We start from the raw sequence: 24,330 nt of genomic DNA on the forward strand, positions 1-24,330 counted from the left end.
CTACGAATTTGAGCATTATCAAATGGTTTTTATACATTTTTACAAAATCCAACGACTTTATTATAAACATAAAAGGACTTATTAAAAATTACATTCAATTCGTTTTATTATTTTTATTAAGATTGGTTTATGTCATGGCTAACAAGCTTAAGAAATGGTGCTCTGATATCAAGAAGAGATTTGATCGCAAAAATGTTTATGAAACCCAAGTAGACCTTGATTTAAAAACAAAAGTTGGATAACACTTTCTCCTTGAAATAATTATGATTTAAGGAAATAAGTAATGAACTTAGATAATTTATTGGGGGTATTCCCTTTTTATAGTAGATTTTTTATAGGACAAAAATCATGTAAATCTCACGATGTCATTCAAAGTTATCGATAACTTTAAAACACGCGTTGAAATCCCCTACCAACCGCCGAATCGAATTAAATTTTATATATCATAGTTTATTAGATAAATCAGTTTGTTGCTTAAACTACGTCCTCGACTTAACATACCGTATGCAATGTTTCATTTGTGTATTCGCTTGTTAGTTAATATCTAAACCTTGTCATTTGCCTGCTTTATTGTTACGATTCGAATTTAAGTTTAAATATGCGGCTACTTCTAGTTCTGGGCCGAGAAATTGTCGCCACGCCTGCAAATATGTGGAAAAAGTACAAAACTGTCTTGCGTCCAGCTGTTGGCCAATATAAACTATGGCCTATCAAAAGTTATTTTTGATGTGTTATTTCCATGAGGCATCATCTTCGTGTTTTTTAGTTTGGTGGATATTAGGAAAATGTATAATTGTATTTACTTCGATATATATATATATATATAGATAAAAAAATAGGCTTAAAATGTTTTGTTTTAGCATTTTGTTGTTGTTTAAATTACATTATATTGGCAACTCTCATTACATTTTTTTATGCATATAGTTATGTAGTTGAAAAACGCTTGATTGTGCAACTATATCGCTTTGCTGATGACAAAAAAAGGTAACACACAGCACACTCAACCAATTATAAATAGTAGTAGTAATAATTTATAGCACAATATGATATAGCAGCAGTTTGAAACTTTTTACACATGTCACAAATGTTTCCTTCAATTTTCATAATTTGTTTTTAATATTTTGTCTATCAACGAGTTTGTGGTTGAAGACGGGTTGCAAAACATAAAAATAAAAAACAGACATCGAGCAAAATAGCTAAATTAATGACAATTTTCAATAATTGAAGTTGGTGGACCGATTTTTACATAATAGAATTATAGTTGCCGCAAAAATTGCATGTGCAGCCGAGGTCTAATATCGTTCGTTTTGCATAATGAAGATACGTACATATTTAGTAACCAGCGATGAAAAAATTAATTTAATTTATGTGGTAGGCATTTAGGAGATAATATATTATAATATAAATTTTGTTTTAATTGTCTTCAGCTTTGAGACATTTAGGCAAAAGTTTTGTTTGTTTTCATAGTGAATTTGTTTCGTTTTCTATAAAACGTGTTAAGCAATGGGTTGGTTGGTAATTCGTTATCATATAATCATAATAATATAAGTTTTTACTCGCTTTGAAACGCACTCAAACATCAAATAAACTAGAGAGCGCATTTAGGTCAATCCTCACCACTCGTTTCGAAGCACAGGACAAATATGCTCATTATCGAACTTAAATTATATATATATATATATTTATATCAAAAATCCGTTGGTTTACAATAATAATAATAATAATAGTGAAATCTGGTATGCAGACTTACTTGCATTTGACTATAGTTGCGGTCAAAGTATTAGCAGTGTGTTTCCTAATTTGTCTTGCTAGATGCCATAGGAAAAATCTGATCAAATGCTTTTATTCGGCCGCAGCTATATATACACAAATAAATTTACATATATATTTTAAAGTGTCACCCAGTTGCTATGAAATGATCTTGTTAATGGTATCATAATGTAATAGTTTTATCAAAAAACGTCAAAACCTAAAAAATGCATTCGGCTTATAGGCTTAAACTTGTGTTGTATACGTTGTCTACAGAATTTATGTCCACGTTTCTTGTATATAAATATTTAAAATTTGTGTTTTTAGTTCTTTCTTGCTGTTATTTGCAAATTGCTGATGATGCTGCCTAATCGTTATGGGGTTTGTGGGGGGTGTTGTGTTTTCCGTGAGGAAGGGGTTGTGTCTGTGTGGCGTCCCTCCTTAGAAGTTATCTTATTATGAGTGATATGGCGTCACATAAGTTGCTGGGAAGATTCCTTTCCTGTTGCCGATCTCGCCATTCCACCAATTCTCATCGGAGCGATCTGTGACGGTGATGACATCGCCGCGTCTGAAGTCCAATTCCCCGGATTCCTGTGGCACAAAATCGTACAGCGCCTGCACGAGCATCTGCAATAAGAAATCGTTGGTGTAGCATGAATCTAATATAATATTCTGTTTGTTTATAGTTCAAATCGGTGGGCGTCAGCAAAGGCATGCAATAGCACGACCTCAATGTGTTACGCGAATTTCGTATATATACAATGAATTCTTTTCGTCTACTAAGTAGAATTTTCAGCAAAATGAACGGCTCACCCACCTCTTCAGGTATCATATCACGCAATTTGACATCCTGTGACCGGGAAACGCTCGCCGTCCGATGATATTCGACCAGTTCGTTGAGGGAGTTGAACTTGACCACCCAGAGAAAGAATTTGCTTTGGGCATCGCGCAGAACCTTAAAATGCTGAACACCATCGGGGCATCTGTGAAATGATAAAGAAATCATGCTATTCCTTCTATGGAATATATCTTCATTTTTTTGATGGAACTCACTTGACTGATAAGGAGAAATCGCCGGGACTGGATTCGCTGATGCGTATCAAAAAGGCGCCTTCGTGCTTATTTGACAGAAGCTTCTCGGCATCGGCACGTGTGATACGTCCATAATACCAACTACATAGGAAATTTAAATTATTTGGATTTTTTTTTAAGGATTTCAGGTTGAGCTCACTCGTGATTTTTCATTTCTATGTAATTACTGGGTATAAGGCCTTCCTTTCCTTCCAGCTCGGCGCGATACCAATTTGAATCATCTTCCATATTTAATATCTGTAAACAATAAATTAATAAATTATTAAATTCAATTTTCAATAGAAATACGATGTAAATCCTTTAAAAGCTTTTTAATAGACAACCTTTCTTATTGAAACCTATAAATTATCATTAATTATGCAGTATCAAAGTTTAAAAGCCACGTTAAGTTTTAAGAGTATATCCGACCCAATTAAATCTGAAATATTAAATTGCTTTCTTCTGTCAATTACATAACCACAGAATTAAAATGAGAAATACGACCCTCAAAAAAGACTTTGTAAGAACCAACCTGCTTCTGTTGTTTCCATTTTAAAAGCCACACCCCTTCAATCGCGACCAGACAATGAGGATCAATCGAAACATTCTTTCGCTTTATTTATTGGAGGCTGGCCCGACTTCGCAAAGATTTCGATAAACAATTTTCAGTTGTTCGTTGACTGAGGGACTCTTAAAACTGTGTCAATGGACAATCAATTAAGATAGGCTTACGGTATGATAGACGAAACATATCTCCCCTATTCTCATATCTGTGTTTCTTGTGCGGAACTCTAAAAATAAACAAGCATTGTGGCTGGCATGTGATAAGAATGTTAAGTGAAACGATGCTCGAGTGGACGAATTTCACTTTTGTGTATCTAATGGACTTTTTTCCTAGCCACAATTTTTTTTTCGTGTTTGTTTGTTTGTTTGGTCATTTCGCATGCCAATGACACAACAAGTAGCCTACGTAATCGTCGACTTTTATGATTTCTTTCGATTGACAGACAAAATTGAAGATTGTCTATCTGCAAAGGTATCGCTGTTTGCTTAGCCATTGGAAATTCCCATATTTTTTTTTTACATTTTATAAAAAACGGTGTTGACATCGACCTACATACAAAGGTCAGGATTTCGGTCAGGATTATCAATACCCTCTCTGTTAAGTAAGAGAGACCTTAAGTAAATATTTACATTGTTATCTATATTCCCTATTTTTTTTTCATTTTCGCCAACGGATCTTTTCTTGTGTTATTTGGCAGGTTTTTGTTGTTATTTCCCAATAACGTTCGTTCGTCAAGTTGGAATAATGGAATGGCATTCAGATGAGTCACAACACCCCTGATAATACTGTGTAGTTATGAGGGGTTGTTCGGTTCCTGCTTTTTCAAGAAGTTTTGCGTCATCACATAATTTCCCCATTAATGTCTCACATAATGTCGACATGGTAATTTTTATAATTAGATTGGAAAAATTAAGGGTTGTTCACTATATATAATAGTGGTTAATAACAATGCTATTAAATTATACTTTCCGTATTGATACATTTTCTAATAATTAATACCTTTCACCATGTAGAATTTTAAACTTTCCAAGTAAAAGATATCCCTAAGTCGAGCTGACAACATCCAACAGATAATTTTTTTTTGGTTAATCTTTCGCACGCCTGATTGTGGGAGGAATTTTGGGTGCTGCGGGGGTGTCAGAGTCAATTCCAGCTTATGTAAAACTCAATTATTGTTTCCACCGTTGGTAGTAGCAGTGGCAGCGGAATTTTGCCCGCTCAGCTGGATCTGCCCCGACTAATTGGCATAGCTCCATAGTTCTAATCCATTCCCCATAACCGCTACGGCCCGCATCTGTCAACCAGACATTGTTCATCGTATATTTATTTATTTTTAGCTTGTTTCATTCATCGAAAACAGCCCGCCGAGAAATTCATTTCCACGCATTCGTCGTCTATTACAGAAAGTTTTCTCGCGGCTCTACACATGGAAAATTGTAGGTATCAATCTTGAAATATAATCTTTTAAAATTTTAAGAAAAATATATATATACATATGGATTGCTACTTCTTGTGGCGGCAAAACATTTTTTAAAATTTTATGAGAATTGATAATTAGATACTATGACTATCTACCAAAAATCATTAAGCAAGTAATTGTTGTTTTGACAAACATATATATTTATAATACATAATAAAACCCAATGAAATAATTTGTAGGTTACAATTTTTGTTCGGTGCAGCGAATGTGCCTGCCTGGTTGGATAATGCATAAATATTTCGCGGCGCTCTCGGAAAGCTGGCACGTAGTAGCCATGATTGTTATTATCAATTGTTTATTCTCGTATGTTTATGTAATTACTAAAGAAAAAACCTATTGTAGTAGTTTCGGGTTCTACGCTGCAAAGTGTCAAGGCGACACGAACGTTTACTTTTCGTTGTTTTTGCGACAAGCGAAAGTTTAGCTAAGAATGATAAAACGTGGTTTCTTTTAATGTGGGGCCACATAGCCGTTAGAATTCTAGATATAGCTCCCAGAAAAACCAAACCTAAATACCCAAGAGGTACGCTGGTTTAAGAACCAGTTTCTGGAAAGAAATCAAAATGAAATATTTGATGATTCATGGGTCCCCTACATACTCTGATCGATGCGTCTGTGTGTTTGCCGGATTGGGAATCTTTTCAGATAAGGCAATCGAAAGTGACTAAGCGCAAAGGCAAACAAATGTGTTCGAACTTCGATGTGATAGGTACTCATACCTAAATATCTCCGATGAGATAATCTCCCTGGTTACCCCCTATTATGATCGCCCTTAACCCGTAATCGCCGATAGTTAAGTTAAACGGACTGAGTCGTATCTCTCTCCCAGCGAGTGTATGTTTGGATTGTTTACCAACCTGCTGATAAGCCTATGGAAAGCTAAAGAGGAAGTTACTGCAAAGAAGAGCTCTCTATAGACGTAGACCCTCTAATGGACGAGAGCAACGCACACACTTGACCTTCGGCGAGCGATAAAGAAGCTTCTTCGGCGAGTCATTGACACCATCAATCAGCAGGAGCAACTGCAGCAGCAAAAGCTTACTGCAGCATATGGATGGTAAAATGCAAAAAGGGAGAAAAACCTGACACAGGCCTGGGTTCCTGGTGTGACTAACCTACGACAAGGTAGACACACAGCAACGAAAATCAGCTTACAGCGCGCCCTGGCAACAAGAAACCGGAAAACTCGCCAGCCAAAACAAAAGGTTTGGCCTGGGACAGCCAACACAAACACCTGGATGGAAGGCAACGGCGAAAAAGATCGAATCCCAGCCTCTTCTTTTGCCACAAAATACAACTAACCGGGCTCAGATCGGATGTGACCATTCGAATTTCCGCGAAATTCAAAGCTCACAGGCAAACTACATATATATCATTAAGAAATGATGAAAAACTGTATAATAATTTAACATCATATAAATTTAATAATTATATTATATATATATATTTATTGAATATTGCATATTGGTTTTGCCAATTTAAAGCAATAGGAAAAGCTTGTTATCAAGTAGAGTATATAGTAAACACTTACATAAGAAAACCGAAAATTTAAAAACTCAATTTCTTATTCTCATATTTGTTAAGTGATTTACATAATTCGGGATTAACTTGTAACCTGTTGTATAATATCTTTAAAATAGTTCCAATAAAAAAGAAAAATGTATATTAGGCAAAAAATTATTTTAACCTACATAAAACCGCTCTTAGCTCCGTCTTGGGTGCTGATGCTATTCATGGATTGGATTGGATTCACAGAAGCAAACCATCATTTTATCTGAAGTCAAAATATTGTAGTCTACTATTACTATTATTTATGTATTTTCTAAAGGAATGTGAACGTATTAAAACTCATAACAACGGAAATTGGTGTGGAAAACCAAAGTTTCGTTATTGAAAAGCTCATCTAACAAGTAGTTACGAATTAATAACTTTATGGTTAGTTAATGATGAAAACTGAAAAACAATCCTTATAGACTTTTTTATGCAGGTCTAGAAATTTTAATTTTCTGTTTCTTTTTTGTGAGAGTATTTGAGCCAAGGTGAGGCATGTAGTGTAATCCTTTCGTGTTGTCTTTAGCGGATGCACCTTTTTGAACCGCTTTTCCGAGTGTTTCGCCATCACCACTCCTGTTTTGTCGGGATTTAGTTACAAAATCTGTCTGGCTATTGTACATGGGATGTGGGTTAATGCAACGACCTGGAGCAACTGCATCACAGCGGATTATGCATACATGTCCTGCCATACTTACTTCCCCAATTAAAAAGGCTATGAATAAATTCAGATATGATTTAAGGGGAATACAAAAAACTCACCTTTAGGATCTGAGTTTTGCGAAAACTCAGTTCGTCATCGGCCGTCGCAGAGAAATCGTGTTTGGCAATCGCTTCCATTTTGTGTTAGTTTTATTTTTATTTTTTGTGCGCAATTATTAAACGCTTTTGGGGTTTATTTTATATTTAGTTGTAGTTATAGTTTAAGATTTAGTTTTAGTTTTATCAGCCTTGATGCACCACACACACACACAGGCACATACACACACAAGCACTGCACAGCATACACGGGCAGGTTGGAATTCTCACCTCGCTCTCCGCACTCACTCTCTCTTTCTCTTCTCTTATTCACTATTTAGTGCTACAGAAATTGAAACGAATCCGTCATTAGTTAGCGCAGAATATATAAACAATAAATCATGGATATTCGACAGCGGGAGTTTTTCGGTTAATAATAATATTTCTTAAACGCAGGCGAGAAACGAAAAAGCGATAAAAATACACCGACGGCGACGACGTTCCCAGGCGGAGCAGCAACAGAGAATGAACATCAACCGCTCTCTCACGCTCGCTCTCCCCTCGCTATGTGTGGGTGTGCGTGCGTGCCCGCCTGTGTGCGCGTGGCAGCGTTGCCAGCAGCTTGTAATTTATGAATTCAAGGAAAAGCAGGTACCGCAAAAGTAATTACATTAGCGGCTAGCTATAACTTGTTGTTTTACGATTTTCTCTAATTTCAATGATCTAAAAGGCTTAAACTGGGCGATAAATATTAATTTGACAATTTTAGGGCGTGGGTGTTTGCTGTTGGCAATGCTGTCGCGGTGACGTTGTTGTTTGTTTTATTTGTTGTAACCCCAATAAACACAGGGGCACACACACTTGCACACGCGGCGCTTGTATTTATATATGGATTTACAAGTTTCGGCGATTTATTTTTGGTTTATTGAACCTGAAAACAAGCCGCTGGTCTTACAGTTATAAGCGCGGGGTTGAATGCAAGCTTAAGCAACACTAATTAGGCACGGGAGCGGCTTAGTAAACATAATGTTCTACTGCTAAATTTGTAATTCACTTTTATTTTCATAGCAGCGTGACCGTGGCTAGGTCTTAAAAATACATGATCATAAAATACCATTTCTAAGACCAAAGTATATACTATTAAAGACCCGAAAATATTTATAGTTTTCTTTTGTCTGGTCACGCTGTTCGCTTCGCCATTTTAAAATACAAAATAGGAGACGCTTCTCCGGATATCTTAGCATTACAACTCATTCCAACAGGACTCTTCGTCTTTATTCCCCTCATTCGACCACATCGTCGACATGCAGCGCCACAAGGAACTGTACAAGGAGCAATCTTTGGTGTTGAGTCCGCGCAATCACTGTCAGGAGAACAGAAATCGGTTGCAGGCTGCGCGCGCCAAAAAACGGGAGGATTGTTTTTATCAGAATCGCATCATCAGTGTGAGTCCAACGCCCGTTAAAACGAAGCCAGCAGTGGTGTCCCAAGAAATTGTTCCTCAGGAAAATGTGGTCCCCATTCAGGAACTGGAGCAGCTGCAACATAATAAAGATACCGTCGAGCACTCAGGGCAATCCAACCCAAAAGCCACCCGCCAGAAACTATATTTGCAGCGCTACATGGAGTGGAAGGCAAACAAGAACAAAGAGCACAAGCAGCAAGAACAGACGCGTCGTGGGACAGCCATTAATGTCCCTCTTGCAAAACAATCAAATGCATTTCCTAAATCTCAAACCTTTCGGGCTCCTGATAACCTGCCAACTACTAAGGAAAAGGAGTCTGCTTCCGTTTTCCAGCCTGGTAAGAGACTTTCTCTCTACGTGATTGCGAACCCCATTGGCAAAACCAAAGGCACAGCATTGGAAGCTAAGATGATATCAACTCCAGCTCCTGCAGTAAACCAACCAATGTCTACAGCTTCACTTGCTGCCAAAGCAACGTCCGTAGCTACTTCTTTGAGCAAAACATCGTCAAAACCCGTGAAGGTAGCCCATTCAGCCAAATCTTTAACTACTGCTTTGGTCAGGCATAAAGCAGTTACTCCTGCATCAAACCCAGTGCCGGCAGCACGTCAGACCACAAACCCGGTTGCATTGGCCAGGCAGAAAGCAGCTGCGAGACCCCTTACCACCGCTCCTTGCAATGCCACAACCCGAACTACCAATCTGAGGTCAAGGCAACCAACAATTGATGCCAAGAAGGTTGCTAGCATCCCCAGATCCACGCCAGCAGCGCTTAGCAAAGAAAAAACGGCTATAACGCGGCAACAAAAACAAACAGTCAGAATTCCTGTGTCTACCGCGCCAAGGACAGCAAGACTGAAAAATGGACTGTCAAAGCCGGTAGAGACACCCTCGGGTAACAGAGGGTTATCCTTCGGGGTTGGAGGACGTGTGGACGTAACAAAACCGCAACCTATTCGTGCCAGAGGAGCTGTAGGAAAATTCAAGGACTCAGTTGGAATGACAAGCAAAACTGCCGCTAACTCCATACGTATGAAGGCCACAAATCAGAAGAGTCAATATACGAAGCTTCAGGAAAACGTGCGAAAGATTCCTCAGCTCAAGGCCGAGTTGCTGCAGGCAGCCACAGAAGAGTTACCGCCTAACACGCCGCTAGAAGATGTTCTTAACCCCTTAATGGAGTCTACATCCACCGTGTGCAGAACCAACAACGTCACTGGTAGTCTTTTGGATGCCTTTGGCGGAGGCAACTTACTGAGTCCAGTGGCACCGGCCAAAAGTGAAGATACTACGGTCAAGAGGCAGTTGCTTCCGGCGGGAAATACTGCTGCTCCAGTTTCGGCAGCAAAGAAAAAGTTCGATTTCACGCGTTACTCTGTGGCGAAATCGCCCGCGGAGGGCTCTCTGATCTTGGATCCGCAGCAGCGTAAGTACTGGTATATTACATCTTCTTCTGCAATTTCACATTTTCTTTCAGTTGAGAACTCCAAAGGAGAATCCACTTTAGTGCCAGATGAGCAGAAGACTCCGCCGCGCCGCGAATCGAGTGGAATGCCCAACTACCTCAGTCCGTATGTTAGCGTCTCTCGTGGAAAGGTGAATTCGCGATGTGAAAAAGAGAAACGGAATAGTTTCTACCTTCCTGGCGAGGAATCGCCTTTGGAAGTAAGACGTGCCATCGAATCTGTTTTGTATTTCCGACTGCAGCTGGAGAATGAGATTGCGCGGCTCCAAGGTCTTTGTAATGAATGGGAGGCGCACAGCAAGGAGAACGAAGCAAGATTGCTGGAAACTGGGGGTATTGACATGATCAACGTGACCATCGGACAAACACGTCTGTTAACTACCAAGAAGATGATGCAGTTTAGCAGTCTTATTGATCGCTGTGAGGCCGGTGCCACTGGCAAGAATAGTCAGCCAAACGACGGAAGCGAAGACACGAAACCGGTGCAGGCTGAGGATCTGGAGGGTTGGTGGGACATGTTGCGACTGCAGAGCGAAAATGTGGACAAACGCTTTGAAAACCTGAAACGTTGGAAGGCTAACGATTGGCTCGATCCGGATGCTGTGACTGAGGAACCCAAACAGCAAAAGCCAAAGATAAGTCGTAATATGAAAATTAAGTCAAAGGCCAAGCCCAGTAGCAATCTACAGCAGTTCCTTCGCAAAGCCCATGCTAATATGAAGAAGAATAAGGTGGAGGAGCCGTCTACAGACGGTGGGATTGCCTCTACGTCGTCGCGCCTCAGTTCGCCACGGGTAATCGTGGTTCGTAATCGCAGGTCCTTTTCGCCTGCTCGCACTGTACTCCGTATGTCCACTGGCGAAGGAAGGCAGTCTATAGCGCCAAACGCGCTTCTGAAATCAGCCATTCTTGCGGCCGCAGAGCAGAATATAGCAAAAACGCCGCCACCGAAGCCGCGTACCTCCATTCTAAAAACACCCGGTACCACAAAACGTCAGAACCGCGGCGTCCTCTTCAGCGCTAAGAAAAGTGTTCGACGTTTCGAGTTCACCTACGAGGAGGGTAACATCAGCAACGACGAGATAGTGGGCGCCGACAAGCTGGAGGACTGCGAGGAAGATATGTCGCTGGAGGCATCCACGGAACGCCGGTCTATGGAGCAGGACCCTGAAACTAGTCAGGCCAGTGGACAAACTCCTCGGACATACACGCTACGCAATCGGCGGGTAAATCTGCGTCCATCATCGGAGTTTATGTAGTACAAACTTGAATGGGATGTCGAATTGTTTATATTTTTATCTTTATATTATTGTTTTAGTGCAAAATGCCATTTAAGTGTTAATCGTTTAAGTTAAAATGTACATTTGGCGTTTACAATATTCTACGTTTATTTTTGTGTGAAAATTTGATCATATCTTAATTCTATTAAATTATATTGAATACATATGTATAGTACGTACACACAGTCACAAGAAAAAATAAATATTTTTCAAAATAAATTCAAAAAACAAAAAGGGTTGATTCTTTGCTAAGTCTATATACAAGACATATACCACAAGGATTTTTGCTTTGTTTTGGTATATTTTAGGTACTTTTCAGTATTACATGAAGAAAATGTAGTAGTTTTGAGTGTGCACGACGGTATAATTCAACGGTTACGCTACGGTCCCGCTGTGATTCATAAATGTAATGTAAGACCGTCAAATGGACAATTTAAATTGAATTTTGAATTTTCTGTTGCATTCGGTTGTAAATATACGCCGATAAGGCCGTCAAATGAAAGTGCAAATAGCAGTGAAATCGCGACGCGCATCTCACCGCAGTGACTAACAGCTTCTCGACCGTTTCATTCGCCCGCGACGCCCTTTGAGTTCAACGCATTCACATTTCCGAGCGCAGAATATCTTTTTGTTTTGCCCGCAGTCACCAAGTACTGTAATCAAAACACGGACAAATATCAACATTTAATCTCCTTACGGCTCAGAAAACCCAATAAGGATCAAAAATGGATACCAGTGGCGGAAATTTGGGTAAGGACCTACATATTTCGTATTTCAAATTGAATTTTCAACTTCTGGTACAGCGTGTACAGCGTGTATGACAGTTGGCCGTTCGCTGGCGCGCAAATTGTTCCCTCTTACTTGCGACCCCTCTTTCGTTAATTTTTCTTCCTACTCTGCTTCCGCAAAGGGAATTTATATGTACTTTTTGATTTTCAAATTGAATATTTTTGGCAGTGGCTCAAAGTTTATATTTTCGTAAGTTTTTGCACTCTGCTAACGAAACGAAAAGTGCTTTTAAAGATCTGGGAACATCCCATGCAGTAGGGCTGCCAGATGTCTTGCTACACATATAGACGTGTGATTGCTTGTGTTGGTGTTTTTGTGGGGTACAGTCTTGGGGGGTAATTGTGGTTTGCATTTAAAGACTATTAATAATCACAATTTCAGCTCTGACAGGCTTTTAATTAAATCAGGGAACTATGGAAACGATCTATGACACTTATTAGTTACTGTTTATTGTCGTAGTAGATGTTTAAAGGGTGGCAAAAAAGACACAAAATAATAACGTCAACAGGGGCTGCCACCTATTTAAAAGTTATTATGCAAAAATGACAGTTTCAAAAAATTATCTTCATTTTAAATTTAGTTTAAAATCGCTAGAATTAAATGTATAATTTTAATACATAAAACATACATTAACAGTTTGAACTACTTTCGTAAAAAAAAGTTTTATTATCGATATGTTACCTGCCTATCGAAAAACTACTACCAGGTGGCATCCCTGGCACACAGCACATTTTTAGGTTTACGCAATTTCGACCCCAAAGATTTTCCTTGAGCTGCAAAAGGCCTTTTGCCCCCTGCCAGGACAGCTAAATCTACACCCGTAAGTGTAGCAAGAGTTACTCCCTTAATAGTGCTAATCCTAACCGAAATCACCAGTTGAAAGCGCGAAGAGGAAGCCCACAATCATGTCACATGCATTTGCCGCTGCCGTCTGCCGGTCCACCGCATCCATGTCTTTGGCTGTGCGTAGTAGCCGGCGGGCTATGAGCTCGACAAGAATGCTGCGTCTGGCGAGTGCCACTGCCTCTTCCACTGCCTGCAAGGATTGGCAGCGAAATGGACTTCTCTCTGCCCCAAGGTTCGGCAACCTGCAGTATCTCAGACAGTACGCCAATGAGAAGAAGGTTTTCGAACGGACCAAACCTCATTGCAATGTAGGGACCATCGGCCATGTAGATCACGGCAAGACTACACTGACGGCGGCCATCACTAAGGTCCTGGCCGACAAACAGCTGGCTGAGAGCAAGAAGTACAACGAGATCGATAATGCTCCCGAGGAGAAGGCCCGTGGCATCACCATCAATGTGGCTCATGTAGAATACCAAACGGAGACGCGGCACTACGGCCATACGGATTGTCCTGGACATGCGGATTACATTAAGAACATGATCACCGGTACTGCTCAGATGGACGGTGCTATTCTCGTGGTGGCCGCTACCGATGGTGCTATGCCCCAAACTCGGGAGCACATGTTGCTTGCAAAGCAGATTGGCATCGATCACATTGTGGTGTTCATCAACAAAGTAGACGCCGCCGATCAAGAGATGGTCGATCTGGTTGAAATGGAGATCAGGGAGCTGCTTACCGAGATGGGCTATGATGGCGACAAGATTCCCGTTGTGAAGGGCTCGGCGCTGTGCGCTCTGGAGGACAAAAGTCCCGAGATTGGCAAGGAGGCTATCCTCAAGCTTCTGGAGGAAGTTGATAGCTTTATTCCCACACCAGTGCGCGAGCTGGATAAACCATTCCTTCTGCCCGTTGAGAACGTTTACTCCATTCCCGGTCGCGGAACCGTCGTCACTGGCCGTCTGGAGCGTGGAGTGGTTAAGAAGGGCATGGAGTGTGAGTTCGTGGGATACAACAAGGTGTTGAAGTCAACGGTAACAGGGGTGGAGATGTTCCACCAAATCCTGGAGGAGGCACAGGCTGGTGACCAGCTTGGAGCCCTGGTGCGTGGCGTTAAGCGTGATGACATCAAGCGCGGCATGGTCATGTGCAAGCCAGGCAGTGTAAAGGCTCTCGATCAGCTGGAGGCCCAGGTGTACATTCTATCTAAGGAGGAGGGTGGCCGTACCAAGCCCTTCATGTCCTTCATTCAACTTCAGATGTTTTCACGCACTTGGGATTGCGCCGTACAGGTGCAGATTCCCGACAAGGAGATGGTCATGCCCGGCGAGGACACTAAGTTAATCCTGCGCCTAATCCGGCCCATGGTCCTGGAGCAGGGACAGCGCTTTACGCTCCGCGACGGAAACCTGACGCTTGGAACCGGCGTCGTCACCAACACAATGCCCGCCTTGACTGAATCGCAGCGATCTGAGCTGACTGAGGGCAAAAAAGCTCGCGAAAAGAAGTTAGAGGCCAAGAAGTAGGGTGCCGTAACGCCGTCAGTCATTAACTGAAATCATATTATTAAGCGATTTTTATGCATACTGTATACATAAGTTGTTGGCGCTCCAATCACAGTCGAGTAAAATAAAAACAAAGACCCTAAGGAGAAAATGATAAGAGAAGATTATTAGGGGCGGGAGTTTTAAATCTTTGTTTATAGTGTTGATTTCCATGCACAAACATTTTTGCCATACCCATGGAATAATCCTCTTAATATTTTACTCTCTTTTACTAACGGAAAACCGCTTGTAACTATTATTATTAATAGTGTAACTATTATTATTAATAGCGTAACTATTATTATTAATAGTGTAACTATTATTATTAATAGTGTAACTATTATTAATAGTGTAACTATTATTAATAGTGTAACTATTATTAATAGTGTAACTATTATTAATAGTGTAACTATTATTAATAGTGTAACTATTACTATTAATAGTGTAACTATTATTATTAATAGTGTAACTATTATTATTAATAGTGTAACTATTATTATTAATAGTGTAACTATTATTATTAATAGTGTAACTATTATTATTAATAGTGTAACTATTATTATTAATAGTGTAACTATTATTATTAATATTAATTAATAGTGTAACTATTATTATTAATATTAATTAATAGTGTAACTATTATTATTAATAGTGTAACTATTATTATTAATAGTTCGTTTACAATTGGTTATTTTGATAGAAAATATGTTTATATGCCTAAGTTAAGCCACATTCTGGATTTCTAAGATCATTTATAAAGAAAATAGTTACAATTTCCTAGTTGTACATACATAGATGGTTTACTATATAGGTACGGAAATAGAATGCCTTTGGATTGAAAATATTTTTCAAAGCTTTGCAAAGTGTGCCCATATCCTAAGAATACATTACTAATAATAATTGTGATACCATTTAAAAACGATTATTGATATTGATAGTCGATAAAAAAAACGGAAATTTTATTAAGAAATTGTACAACACTTTTCCAACCGCCTTGAGCGCAGCTGATGATAAAGAACATTTTGAAATTTATTTGAAAATTGACAAAAATGAGTACTTACCGCGTAGACAACTTGTCGGGTATATTTATTTATCATAAGTTTGATTTCACAGTGTATATAATGCCTTTGTTTTTCTGCAGATTCCCTAGACGAAACGGAACCATTGCCCGAGTTGAGTTTTGAAGACCTTTTGGAGACAGCGTCGGAGAAGAGCTCTCAACACATGGAAATCGATACATTGGACTCGGATGAGGACCATGTCGAGGGGGATGTTCTGTCCGAACCTGCCAACGATTCCCTGAACACACCTCAGTTCAAAAAAAATGTTGTGCACATACTGGATGACAAGCGGTTGCCCCCGTCAGGAGTAACCGTTTTGAAGTCACACGCTATTAAAGTGGTCACTGCTGGAGGACCATCGCCGAACAAGCCACAAATTACGGACGTCAAAATCCTTAACAAACTGAAACCGATACCCAGCAATACCGTTAAGATCGGCAATACCACTATCGCCACAGCTTCCGCACCGGGCACAGTTACCAAGACACTAAGCAGCTTGACCCAGTTCAAGACGAAAGATGGCCAGGTAATCTTCGTCCAGAAGTCTGTACCTGCGACACAGAGCAGTACAATGGTGACTGGGTCACCAAGCGGGGGAATGCGTCGACTCGTTGCTCCTACGGGCATCCATAAGGCGGTCCTCTCAAAGGGGGTTACGTTAGCGAGCACAGGTCTGGTTAAAGCGGCTGTGCCGGGCAAAACAGTCACCCCCGCCTCCACCACGGCCATCACCATCAAGGGCATCCAACCGCTGGCCGGAGTCAGTGCAAAGTCGGTGTCTCCCAGCACATCATCCACCACATCCTTGGCACAGCCTACCAAAATTCAAGTGGTACGTACTACCGATGGCAAGATCATCAAGATCAATCAGGCTGTACCGTCGGTGCTACTGAATGCCAAACCACCAGGAACTGGATCAGCAGTCACCCCAGGAACTTCTGCCACCACTACTGTCAAATTATCGCCTTCCACTGGAACTGTACTACTCAACAAACCCGTTGGACAATCAGTCAAGACAGAAGATCCTGGAAAACAATCTTCAATATCGACGGGCTCCACTTCCAGGACAACCACAACACCTGGTAAGATGTTAGTTCAGAGCGGTAGTAAACAGATCCTTGTGTCCAGCAAAAATATCATCAAGTTGTCACCAACCGCGGGGGCCACCAGCACCATCACCAACACGGCTGGCGTGCAGACATCTTCCACGAGCGGGTTGCACGCAATTCAGCTTCCTGGCAAAGGAGGAGTGCAATATGTACGCGTTTTAACAAACAATAAGAGTGGATCCGGTACGAGTACAACTGGCACCACGCCAAAGACTATGCAAGCCCAGAAGATCACTGTGGTGCGGTCTCCAGCTGCCGTGGCTGCTGCTAGTTGTACACCTGCCACATCTACTCCAATATCAGCTGCAGTAGCTCCATCGACAGCAGCGCCAAAAACAAATCTTTCCATAGGCAGCACCAACAAGATTGTCATGAGAACAATGGGTGGCAGCATTGTGCCGCTGCCTTCGGTGCAGACGTTGGTCCACAAGGTGAGTATTTTGGTCTATATATATTAAAAAGACGCTCATAAATCTATTAACCTTTTTAGCGTGCGCTGGGCGCCAGCACCAACGCCTCTAAGCCAGTCAGTGCCGCTAACAGCAGCACCAGCGGCAGTCCTAGTGTCATGCAAGAGTCGCCTCGCAAGCATCGGCTTACTGATCTCAACATGCAGTTAAAGCACCTGGCTTCGGCCAGCAGCGATGCGAGCGATAGTAGCGATGCGGGTCCAGAGGCTAAGAAGCCGCGATACGTAATCACCATGCAAGGAGCGCAACAGGCTTCGCAGTCAGCACAAAAGCTCAGTGGTCGGCCATCGAACGTGCAGCGTGTAGTGACTAGCAACACTAGTCCCAATGCCCCAAAAAAAATTTACAACTTTGTAAAATCGACGGGGGCTAATGGCGTTAAGTACATGATTTGTAACTCTGGAGTGCCCCAATCATCGACCAGTGCCATGAGACGAGGATATACTGGCTATGTAGATAACAAGCTGCGGCGTACGCTCGCAGTTTCATCGCAGCAGCATCGCTTCAAGCAGATGAATCCCCAGCAGCAAACAAAACACCTGCAACTTCAGGCGCAGGCCAAACAAAGGATCAGGCAGCAGCAGCAGCTGACTCAACAATCAGCGCCGATTAAGGTGGATCCAAAGCTGCCAACACAGCCTCCAATCCAAAAGCCCAGCGTTCCAGCCAAACCGCTCTTTGACATACTGAAACCCCCATCGACAGGGGCTGCGGTCGATGCGCTGGGCGGTATGACTTCACGACGGAAACATTGCAATTGTAGCAAGTCGCAGTGTTTGAAGCTCTATTGCGATTGTTTTGCCAATGGAGAGTTTTGCCAGGATTGCACCTGCAAAGATTGCTTTAACAATCTGGACTACGAGGTGGAGCGTGAGCGTGCCATTCGTAGTTGCCTCGATCGCAATCCAAGCGCCTTCAAGTAAGCTTAATGAAAATTGTTGTTATTATATATTTAACCATACTACGTTATCCGAACAGGCCCAAAATTACTGCGCCTAATTCAGGTGACATGCGGCTTCATAACAAAGGTTGCAACTGCAAAAGATCGGGTTGTCTCAAAAACTATTGTGAATGTTACGAGGCAAAAATTCCCTGTACTAGTATATGTAAATGCGTGGGTGAGTAGAAAATAATTATGTTAATGGAGTTCACCAAACTGATTAAAACCTACTTGCAGGTTGTCGAAACATGGAAGATCGTCCGGATGTGGATATGGATTCATTGGATGGTTTGGTGGGAACAAAAGGTCAAAAAAAGGACAAGGCGAACGACAAGGACTCGCATGAAAATCGCGCGAATATGTATTTTACGGACGATGTAATTGAGGCGACCATTATGTGCATGATATCGCGGATCGTTATGCATGAGAAACAAAATATGCCCGTCGAGGACACGGAGCGCGAAGTGATGGAGGAATTGGGAGAAAGCCTTAACCAGATCATCACTTTTGCCAAGGAAAAGCATGACAATTCCCATTTAGATGAATCCAAGGCAACGTTATAGTCACACAAGAAATAATTTTTAAGTTTAAAGCGATCTTGACTAATCCCTATACACTATTCTATTTTTGGCTTTCTAAAAGTTGACCTTAAAGTAAAGTGTACCATTTTAATATAATTTAAACACAAAATGTATATACCATACATAGCAAATTTCAGATATAAGTGGTTTTTATTTGAAGCGTCTTTAAAGAGCGCGAAGTAATATCAATTGATTGTGTATAAACTATTCCTTGAATTGGATGTAAATAATATATAGACTCAATAAAGTTTAATGACCTTTAAACCCTAATTAAAAGACCAGTGTTGTTTTGTAGCTTGTTTATTCACCAACAACTTCAGTTACATATTTGTATTTTGCATTTGCATTGTTTCAAATTTATATGTTGGGCGAGTATATTAAACTCAACGCAATTTCGTTTGTTTTTCCGATATCGGGTATCAGCTTATTTAGCAATATCTCTATGAAATAAACATATGTCAAATGACTGATTAGTGTATAGGTTATACATTTTTAGTTGAGTGTATATATATAGTTGGTATTTTAGTTTTAGTATATAATATTATTTAGTATAGTTATATATTCTACTTGGTCATCTTTATAAATAGTATGTAGGTATGTTTGTGTTCTGGTTTCTCCCGGTTCTCACCCTATAAACATGGCATGGCATGACATGAGTACACATAGTTAGTATCAAGGTTAGAGTAAAAATGTGATAATCGTTAAAGGACTTTGTTACCTATAGTTAGTTAGTAGCTCGTGTTATGCTTATATATATATTTATACGCCCTGCTATTCATATTAAATACGCTGTGTTATTTTGACTAATATGCTCGCGCTAAACAATAAGTTTTCCTTTTACTGCGGCCATTTAAATAAGAACTTTTGAGAGAGAATATGTGTGTGCGGTTATCTTAATTAGCAAATAGATACAGTAAACGTTATGTATATTTGTAGATTTAATAATAATTTTGAATATTTGAATACTGTGCACAAAACGCTTTGGTTAGTTGCTTTAGCACTGTTGTTTGTTTGACCCCATACCAGCTTTTTGGATTGTTAATTTCATAACACTTATGCAACATTTGAACATAGTTAGGCAACAATAACGACTCGATTACGAATAATACATATATTTTATTGAGTATGCTGAACTATTCAGTTAGAAGCTATATTGTCTAATTCACACGTTTATATTGAATGCTGGGCCCCCGTTTAGAGGGGGCTGAAGCATAAACTTACACAACAACTTTATGAAAACCGAACAAAACCTTTTTCGCTAATTATCAGATGTATGTACTTTTCGAGTTACATACCCTGTACAATGCCTTTGTATTATGAAATTTTTTGAAGATTCCCTTAGTTAAATATAAAACGCGTGTTGCATGATTGAATTCGGCAATTCTTCAAAGCGTGAAAAGTCATAACGAACACAACGTAGAATTACTCGTTTGGTGAATGAATACGAGGTGTGTTCAAAAAGTAAGGTGACTTTTCAAATTTCGCGGGCAACATATTTTCGATTATCGTTTTTTTTGTTTTGTTATATTGGTACACTCTTCCCTAACATCTGTACCAAGTTTCAATGGAACATCCTCTTTTGTTTGGTTGTGAGAGGCGTAAAGTTACAAGTTGTTTTGCGAGCTCGGCGATTTTTTGCTATCGAAAAATATGGATCAAAGGATTTGCATCAAATTTTGTGTAAAAAATAAAATTAAGTGCTCTGAAACACTTGAAATGTTGACAGTGGCATACGGTGAAACTGTTCTGAGTAAAAAAAATGTGTACAAGTGGTACAAACTCTTCCAAGATGGCCGGGAAGATGCCAATGACCAGCCTCGCTCTGGACGCCCAAGCACGTCAACAACTGATGAAAACGTTCAAGCAGTGACGAAAATTTTTGGAAAATCGTCGAATCACTATCAGAGAAGTTGCTGAAGATGTCGGTATATCGCTTGGCTCGTGCCATGAAATTTTTTCAAACGTTTTGGGTATGAGTCGTGTGTCAGCGAAGTTTGTTCCGAAATTGCTGAATTTTGAGCAAAAGAACCGTCGCATGAGCATCGCTCAAGAGCTGTTGAATGACGTCAACGACGACCCAGATTTACTCAAAAGGGTCATAACTGGTGACGAATCATGGGTATATGGTTATGATATCGAAACCAAAGCTCAATCGTCCCAATGGAAGAGCCCAGACGAGCCAAGACCGAAAAAAGCAAAAAATCGCCGAGCTCGCAAAACAACTTGTAACTTTACGCCTCTCACAACCAAACAAAAGAGGATGTTCCATTGAAACTTGGTACAGATGTTAGGGAAGAGTGTACCAATATAACAAAACAAAAAAAACGATAATCGAAAATATGTTGCCCGCAAAATTTGAAAAGTCACCTTACTTTTTGAACACACCTCGTACATCTAGAGTATTGATTATTATTTGATTAGTTCAATTTTTACAACAATGGAACAACGATGATAATCAGCAAGTATTTCAGCTATTCGTATATACAGTTTGTCAATATAACCTCATTGTATACCTGCGATTAACTACATTTTGTTGGCCTTCTTGTGCCCTTATCGACCATTACAGATTTATATTCTTTAAATTAACTTTGATTAGGAATATTTTTTGGGAGTACGCGTACAAAAAAATGATTTTTACGACCCAATAGGGAATTTAGATTTTAAAAAGGATTTTACATGATACAAGTATATGTGATCACAACGCTTAAAAACACTTGCAGCCATTCAAGTGCCTTGCGGCAATATCCTTACGATCCAAGGTGATCTGGTGAAGTGAGGGAACGAAGTCGGTAATACTTATGAGGAAAGGCCTCATTCTTTGGGTGGGAAGAGTTAAAATTATGAGCACTTTTTGCAGATATATTGAAAGTTGAAATCTCAATTTAGCGATTTCATTCCCCACTTGATAATGCAAAATAAAGAACTAAATCAATTACTTTTTTTCAGAATTTTGAACGCGTATAAACCCTCTATTAGTAGTTCCTATGGAATGGTATCTATATTCCGCGTACCATTTTGTACCAAAAGCTTATCCATTACTCCCTTATTTGGTCAGATAACTTGTGTGTGTGCTACATATATAGTTACTTTGTTTTAACATTAACAACTTGAAATATGAAATTGATTTACTTAAGAAAGGTGGGTCTCCATTTCTGGAGTTATTCCCATTAATGCCGACCAATTGCTATGCCGTATTGCCAAGAAGTTTTAATGGGTTTCAGGAGCGAATCAGATATAGACAGAACCGAGAACCAAAGTTGCCTGGGTTTTCGGTTCTAAAACTGGGGAATTTTTCACCATTTGGACTCGTTGAAATATATTTTCCAAAAAAATTCAATATCCATGATTGGCAAGTTATCTTCGAAGTGACAATCTATTTGGCCTTACGTTTTTGGAAAGCCCAAAATTATCTGACCCAAATGAATCGTATTTTGAGTGAGTTGCTGTTTCCGGTCTAAACGCTGTCAAAACTAATTCCCAGGGCCTTCTTTTGTGATAGATCCATCGCGTCACTGGTCGAGTGATGTGTTCCATGGAGACCCATTCAAAATTCAGTCGTACAACTTTCGCTATGCCGACAAGCCATTTTACCCGACTCAGAACTATCAAAGGCCTCCGCTGACTCCACCACCACTTGTGAGAAATCCCTCCTTTGAGACGTTCTACCAAAACCCCAGATTCAGTCAGGATCCCGAATATTTTCATACAAATAGCCGTCTTCCCACTACCTCTTTTGAACACCAGAGTCGGCGATTTCCGCAAGAATCAAAGGCTACGATATCTCAACACTTGTTGGCTCCGCCGGAGAGACTTAGTGTGCCGGTGGCTCCGCAAACAAGACGATCGCATAATGTCACAGATTCTCTGCTCCTGAGGAGTTGCTGTCAAAGCGGAAAATATCAGCCGATAAGAACGAGTCCGAGCACCATTACCTTGAGAAACAGTAGCTATAATGCCCAGCGATCCACTGGTGGAGCTGTCGGTCCAGCCTCAACCACTACTTTCTCCAGTGATTCCAACACCCAGCTCCTAACAAAGAGAAGTGGCTGCGAGATAAATATAAACATCTGCAGTTTGGATACACAATCTGAGGTGGACAATGCTAGCATCAAGATCGGAGCAGATACCTATCTGCTAAACAATACTGATAAGGTGATGACCAAGTCGCAGAAGGTGTCAACTACTCCCAGATCTTTAGATACAATTAGCATCGACAAAAGATTGTCCAAGTTTAATGTAAGCGAAACGAAACCAAGAACGAGTCCGGAATGGGAGCTCCGGCAGAGGGAGAAAGCTATGTCAGAGAAGCGTCAACGAGAACGGGAACGCGATCGTCAACTTCTGCAGGAGCGTCGGCTAGAGCGGGAAAAAGAGCTTCAAGAGCAGCGGGAACAAGCCCGCCAACGGGAGCGAGACCGCGAGGAGCTTCGCCAGTTAGAGCGAATGCGGGATGAGGAACGTCTTTTGGAATTGGAAGTAGAGCGCGAAAGGCAGCATTTGCGAGAACTGGAGCGGGAAACCCAACGACAAAGGGAGTTAGGTCGATTGTGTGCTTTCCAGGAACAGTCGCGTCGCCAACGGATGGAAGAACTGCTTCGGGAGTCCGAAAATCACCGACCTCCAGTTTCAATGACCTCGCATCTGTACACTGCGACCTCTGATGATCGATTGCCCGGAATGGCTTTTTGTGATTTAACTTCACGACGGGCTCAGCACACACACACCACAACGAGGAATCTTCCCAGGCGAAAAGAAAGACGAAGAGCACCGTATAATCAAGAAGCAAGAGCCGCTAGATCTGCTACCCGTTCACTCACTCCGCTACCAGTCCTTACCCGGAATAGTAGTTCAGCTTTGCCTATACCCCTTCTGATTCCCACTTCCCGGTCATCTACACCAATAAGATGTTCCAACAGATCATCTAGCCGAAGTTCTTCGCCCATTTGTAATCACCAGCGTAGTGCAACTCTTACCACACCGCGAAATCTGGATCGGAGTAGTTCGGGATCATCGAATGGCAATGTTCATGTCACAGTGGTGACTAATGGAAGACAGAGCAGCTGCAGCATGAGTCGTTCATCTGATGGTCGGGTGAGTGAGCCCAAACGGCTAAATGACACCCAGCCCTTCGTCACATGTCTGAATAATATGCCCATAAGGATCACCACTTCACGAGCGGCAGATAGGGATCTAGATTTCAGCCTTAATCGCGTGAGGCTGAGGGGATCTTCACCAATGTCAAGGGAAAGGAACAGCAGTCAAGAAAGTCAGGATGCCTGTCAGGTCAACATCAACGTGTATTCAGATAAACTGCGCTTAATGCGCCTGTAATGAGGGGAAGATGGGGAATTGTATGGGTGATTTTTGGGTTAGATTATTTTCAAGAAAACAGATTTTATCTGATCCAGAAGTCACCCATTCACTCCCTTAATGCCTCTTCACTCGAAAGTTGTGGTATTTTCGCTGCTATTTGAGTTATATGTTTTCTTAACCCAACAAAATCCGAAAATTGTATTCCAAATTAAAAAGTAAATTATGGCATTTTCTATATGATATTCGCTCCAGGGAAATTCCCCATTAAATCAACGCAATTGCGGGCGTCTGCTTATTGGATCAGCGATT

General features: G+C 40.8%; 5 protein-coding genes across 9 annotated transcripts; 4 read left to right on the forward strand and 1 right to left on the reverse strand.

Moving 5' to 3' along the window:
- Window positions 1-429: 429 nt before the first annotated feature.
- LOC108114914 (growth factor receptor-bound protein 2) lies at window positions 430-8,248 on the reverse strand. Of its 3 annotated transcripts, none has more exons than XM_017226098.2 (6): window positions 8,113-8,248; window positions 7,182-7,304; window positions 2,984-3,081; window positions 2,806-2,925; window positions 2,570-2,735; window positions 430-2,379 (listed from the first exon to the last, which is right to left on the reverse strand). In XM_017226098.2, the coding sequence occupies exons 2-6, from the start codon at window positions 7,257-7,259 to the stop codon at window positions 2,206-2,208; spliced, it is 636 nt and encodes a 211-aa protein (XP_017081587.1). In that variant the 5' UTR covers window positions 7,260-7,304; window positions 8,113-8,248; the 3' UTR covers window positions 430-2,205. The 3 variants fall into 3 exon arrangements, with proteins under 3 accessions (XP_017081587.1, XP_017081584.1, XP_017081585.1); XM_017226095.2 differs by having other exon boundaries at window positions 7,182-7,500; XM_017226096.2 differs by having other exon boundaries at window positions 7,182-7,500; window positions 8,212-8,231.
- Window positions 8,249-8,344: 96 nt separating this feature from the next.
- Window positions 8,345-11,532, forward strand: LOC108114898 (guanylate kinase-associated protein mars). Its single transcript, XM_017226068.2, has 2 exons — window positions 8,345-10,049; window positions 10,101-11,532. The coding sequence occupies exons 1-2, from the start codon at window positions 8,462-8,464 to the stop codon at window positions 11,345-11,347; spliced, it is 2,835 nt and encodes a 944-aa protein (XP_017081557.2). The 5' UTR covers window positions 8,345-8,461; the 3' UTR covers window positions 11,348-11,532.
- Window positions 11,533-11,709: 177 nt separating this feature from the next.
- Window positions 11,710-18,978, forward strand: LOC108114897 (protein lin-54 homolog). 2 transcript variants are annotated; one of them, XM_017226067.2, is made up of 5 exons: window positions 11,710-12,118; window positions 15,689-17,148; window positions 17,208-18,106; window positions 18,166-18,305; window positions 18,365-18,978. In XM_017226067.2, exons 1-5 carry the CDS (start codon window positions 12,094-12,096, stop codon window positions 18,688-18,690), a joined length of 2,850 nt encoding a protein of 949 aa, XP_017081556.2. In that variant the 5' UTR covers window positions 11,710-12,093; the 3' UTR covers window positions 18,691-18,978. The 2 variants fall into 2 exon arrangements, with proteins under 2 accessions (XP_017081556.2, XP_017081555.2); XM_017226066.2 differs by lacking the exon at window positions 11,710-12,118 and adding an exon at window positions 15,447-15,627.
- Window positions 12,854-14,659, forward strand: LOC108114901 (elongation factor Tu, mitochondrial). The gene is made up of 2 exons (XM_017226074.2): window positions 12,854-12,977; window positions 13,034-14,659. Exon 2 carries the CDS (start codon window positions 13,063-13,065, stop codon window positions 14,527-14,529), a length of 1,467 nt encoding a protein of 488 aa, XP_017081563.2. The 5' UTR covers window positions 12,854-12,977; window positions 13,034-13,062; the 3' UTR covers window positions 14,530-14,659.
- A 2,125-nt stretch (window positions 18,979-21,103) lies between the features above and the next one.
- On the forward strand, window positions 21,104-24,249 carry LOC108114899 (zinc finger CCCH domain-containing protein 13). 2 transcript variants are annotated; one of them, XM_017226070.2, is made up of 3 exons: window positions 21,104-22,143; window positions 22,208-23,799; window positions 23,868-24,006. In XM_017226070.2, the coding sequence occupies exons 1-3, from the start codon at window positions 21,879-21,881 to the stop codon at window positions 23,892-23,894; spliced, it is 1,884 nt and encodes a 627-aa protein (XP_017081559.2). In that variant the 5' UTR covers window positions 21,104-21,878; the 3' UTR covers window positions 23,895-24,006. The 2 variants fall into 2 exon arrangements, with proteins under 2 accessions (XP_017081559.2, XP_017081558.2); XM_017226069.2 differs by having other exon boundaries at window positions 22,208-24,249.
- The last annotated feature ends 81 nt before the right edge of the window (window positions 24,250-24,330 follow it).

This window comes from Drosophila eugracilis, unplaced genomic scaffold (genome assembly GCF_018153835.1).
Source record: "Drosophila eugracilis isolate 14026-0451.02 unplaced genomic scaffold, ASM1815383v1 contig_90, whole genome shotgun sequence".
NCBI classification, from domain to species: domain Eukaryota; kingdom Metazoa; phylum Arthropoda; class Insecta; order Diptera; family Drosophilidae; genus Drosophila; species Drosophila eugracilis.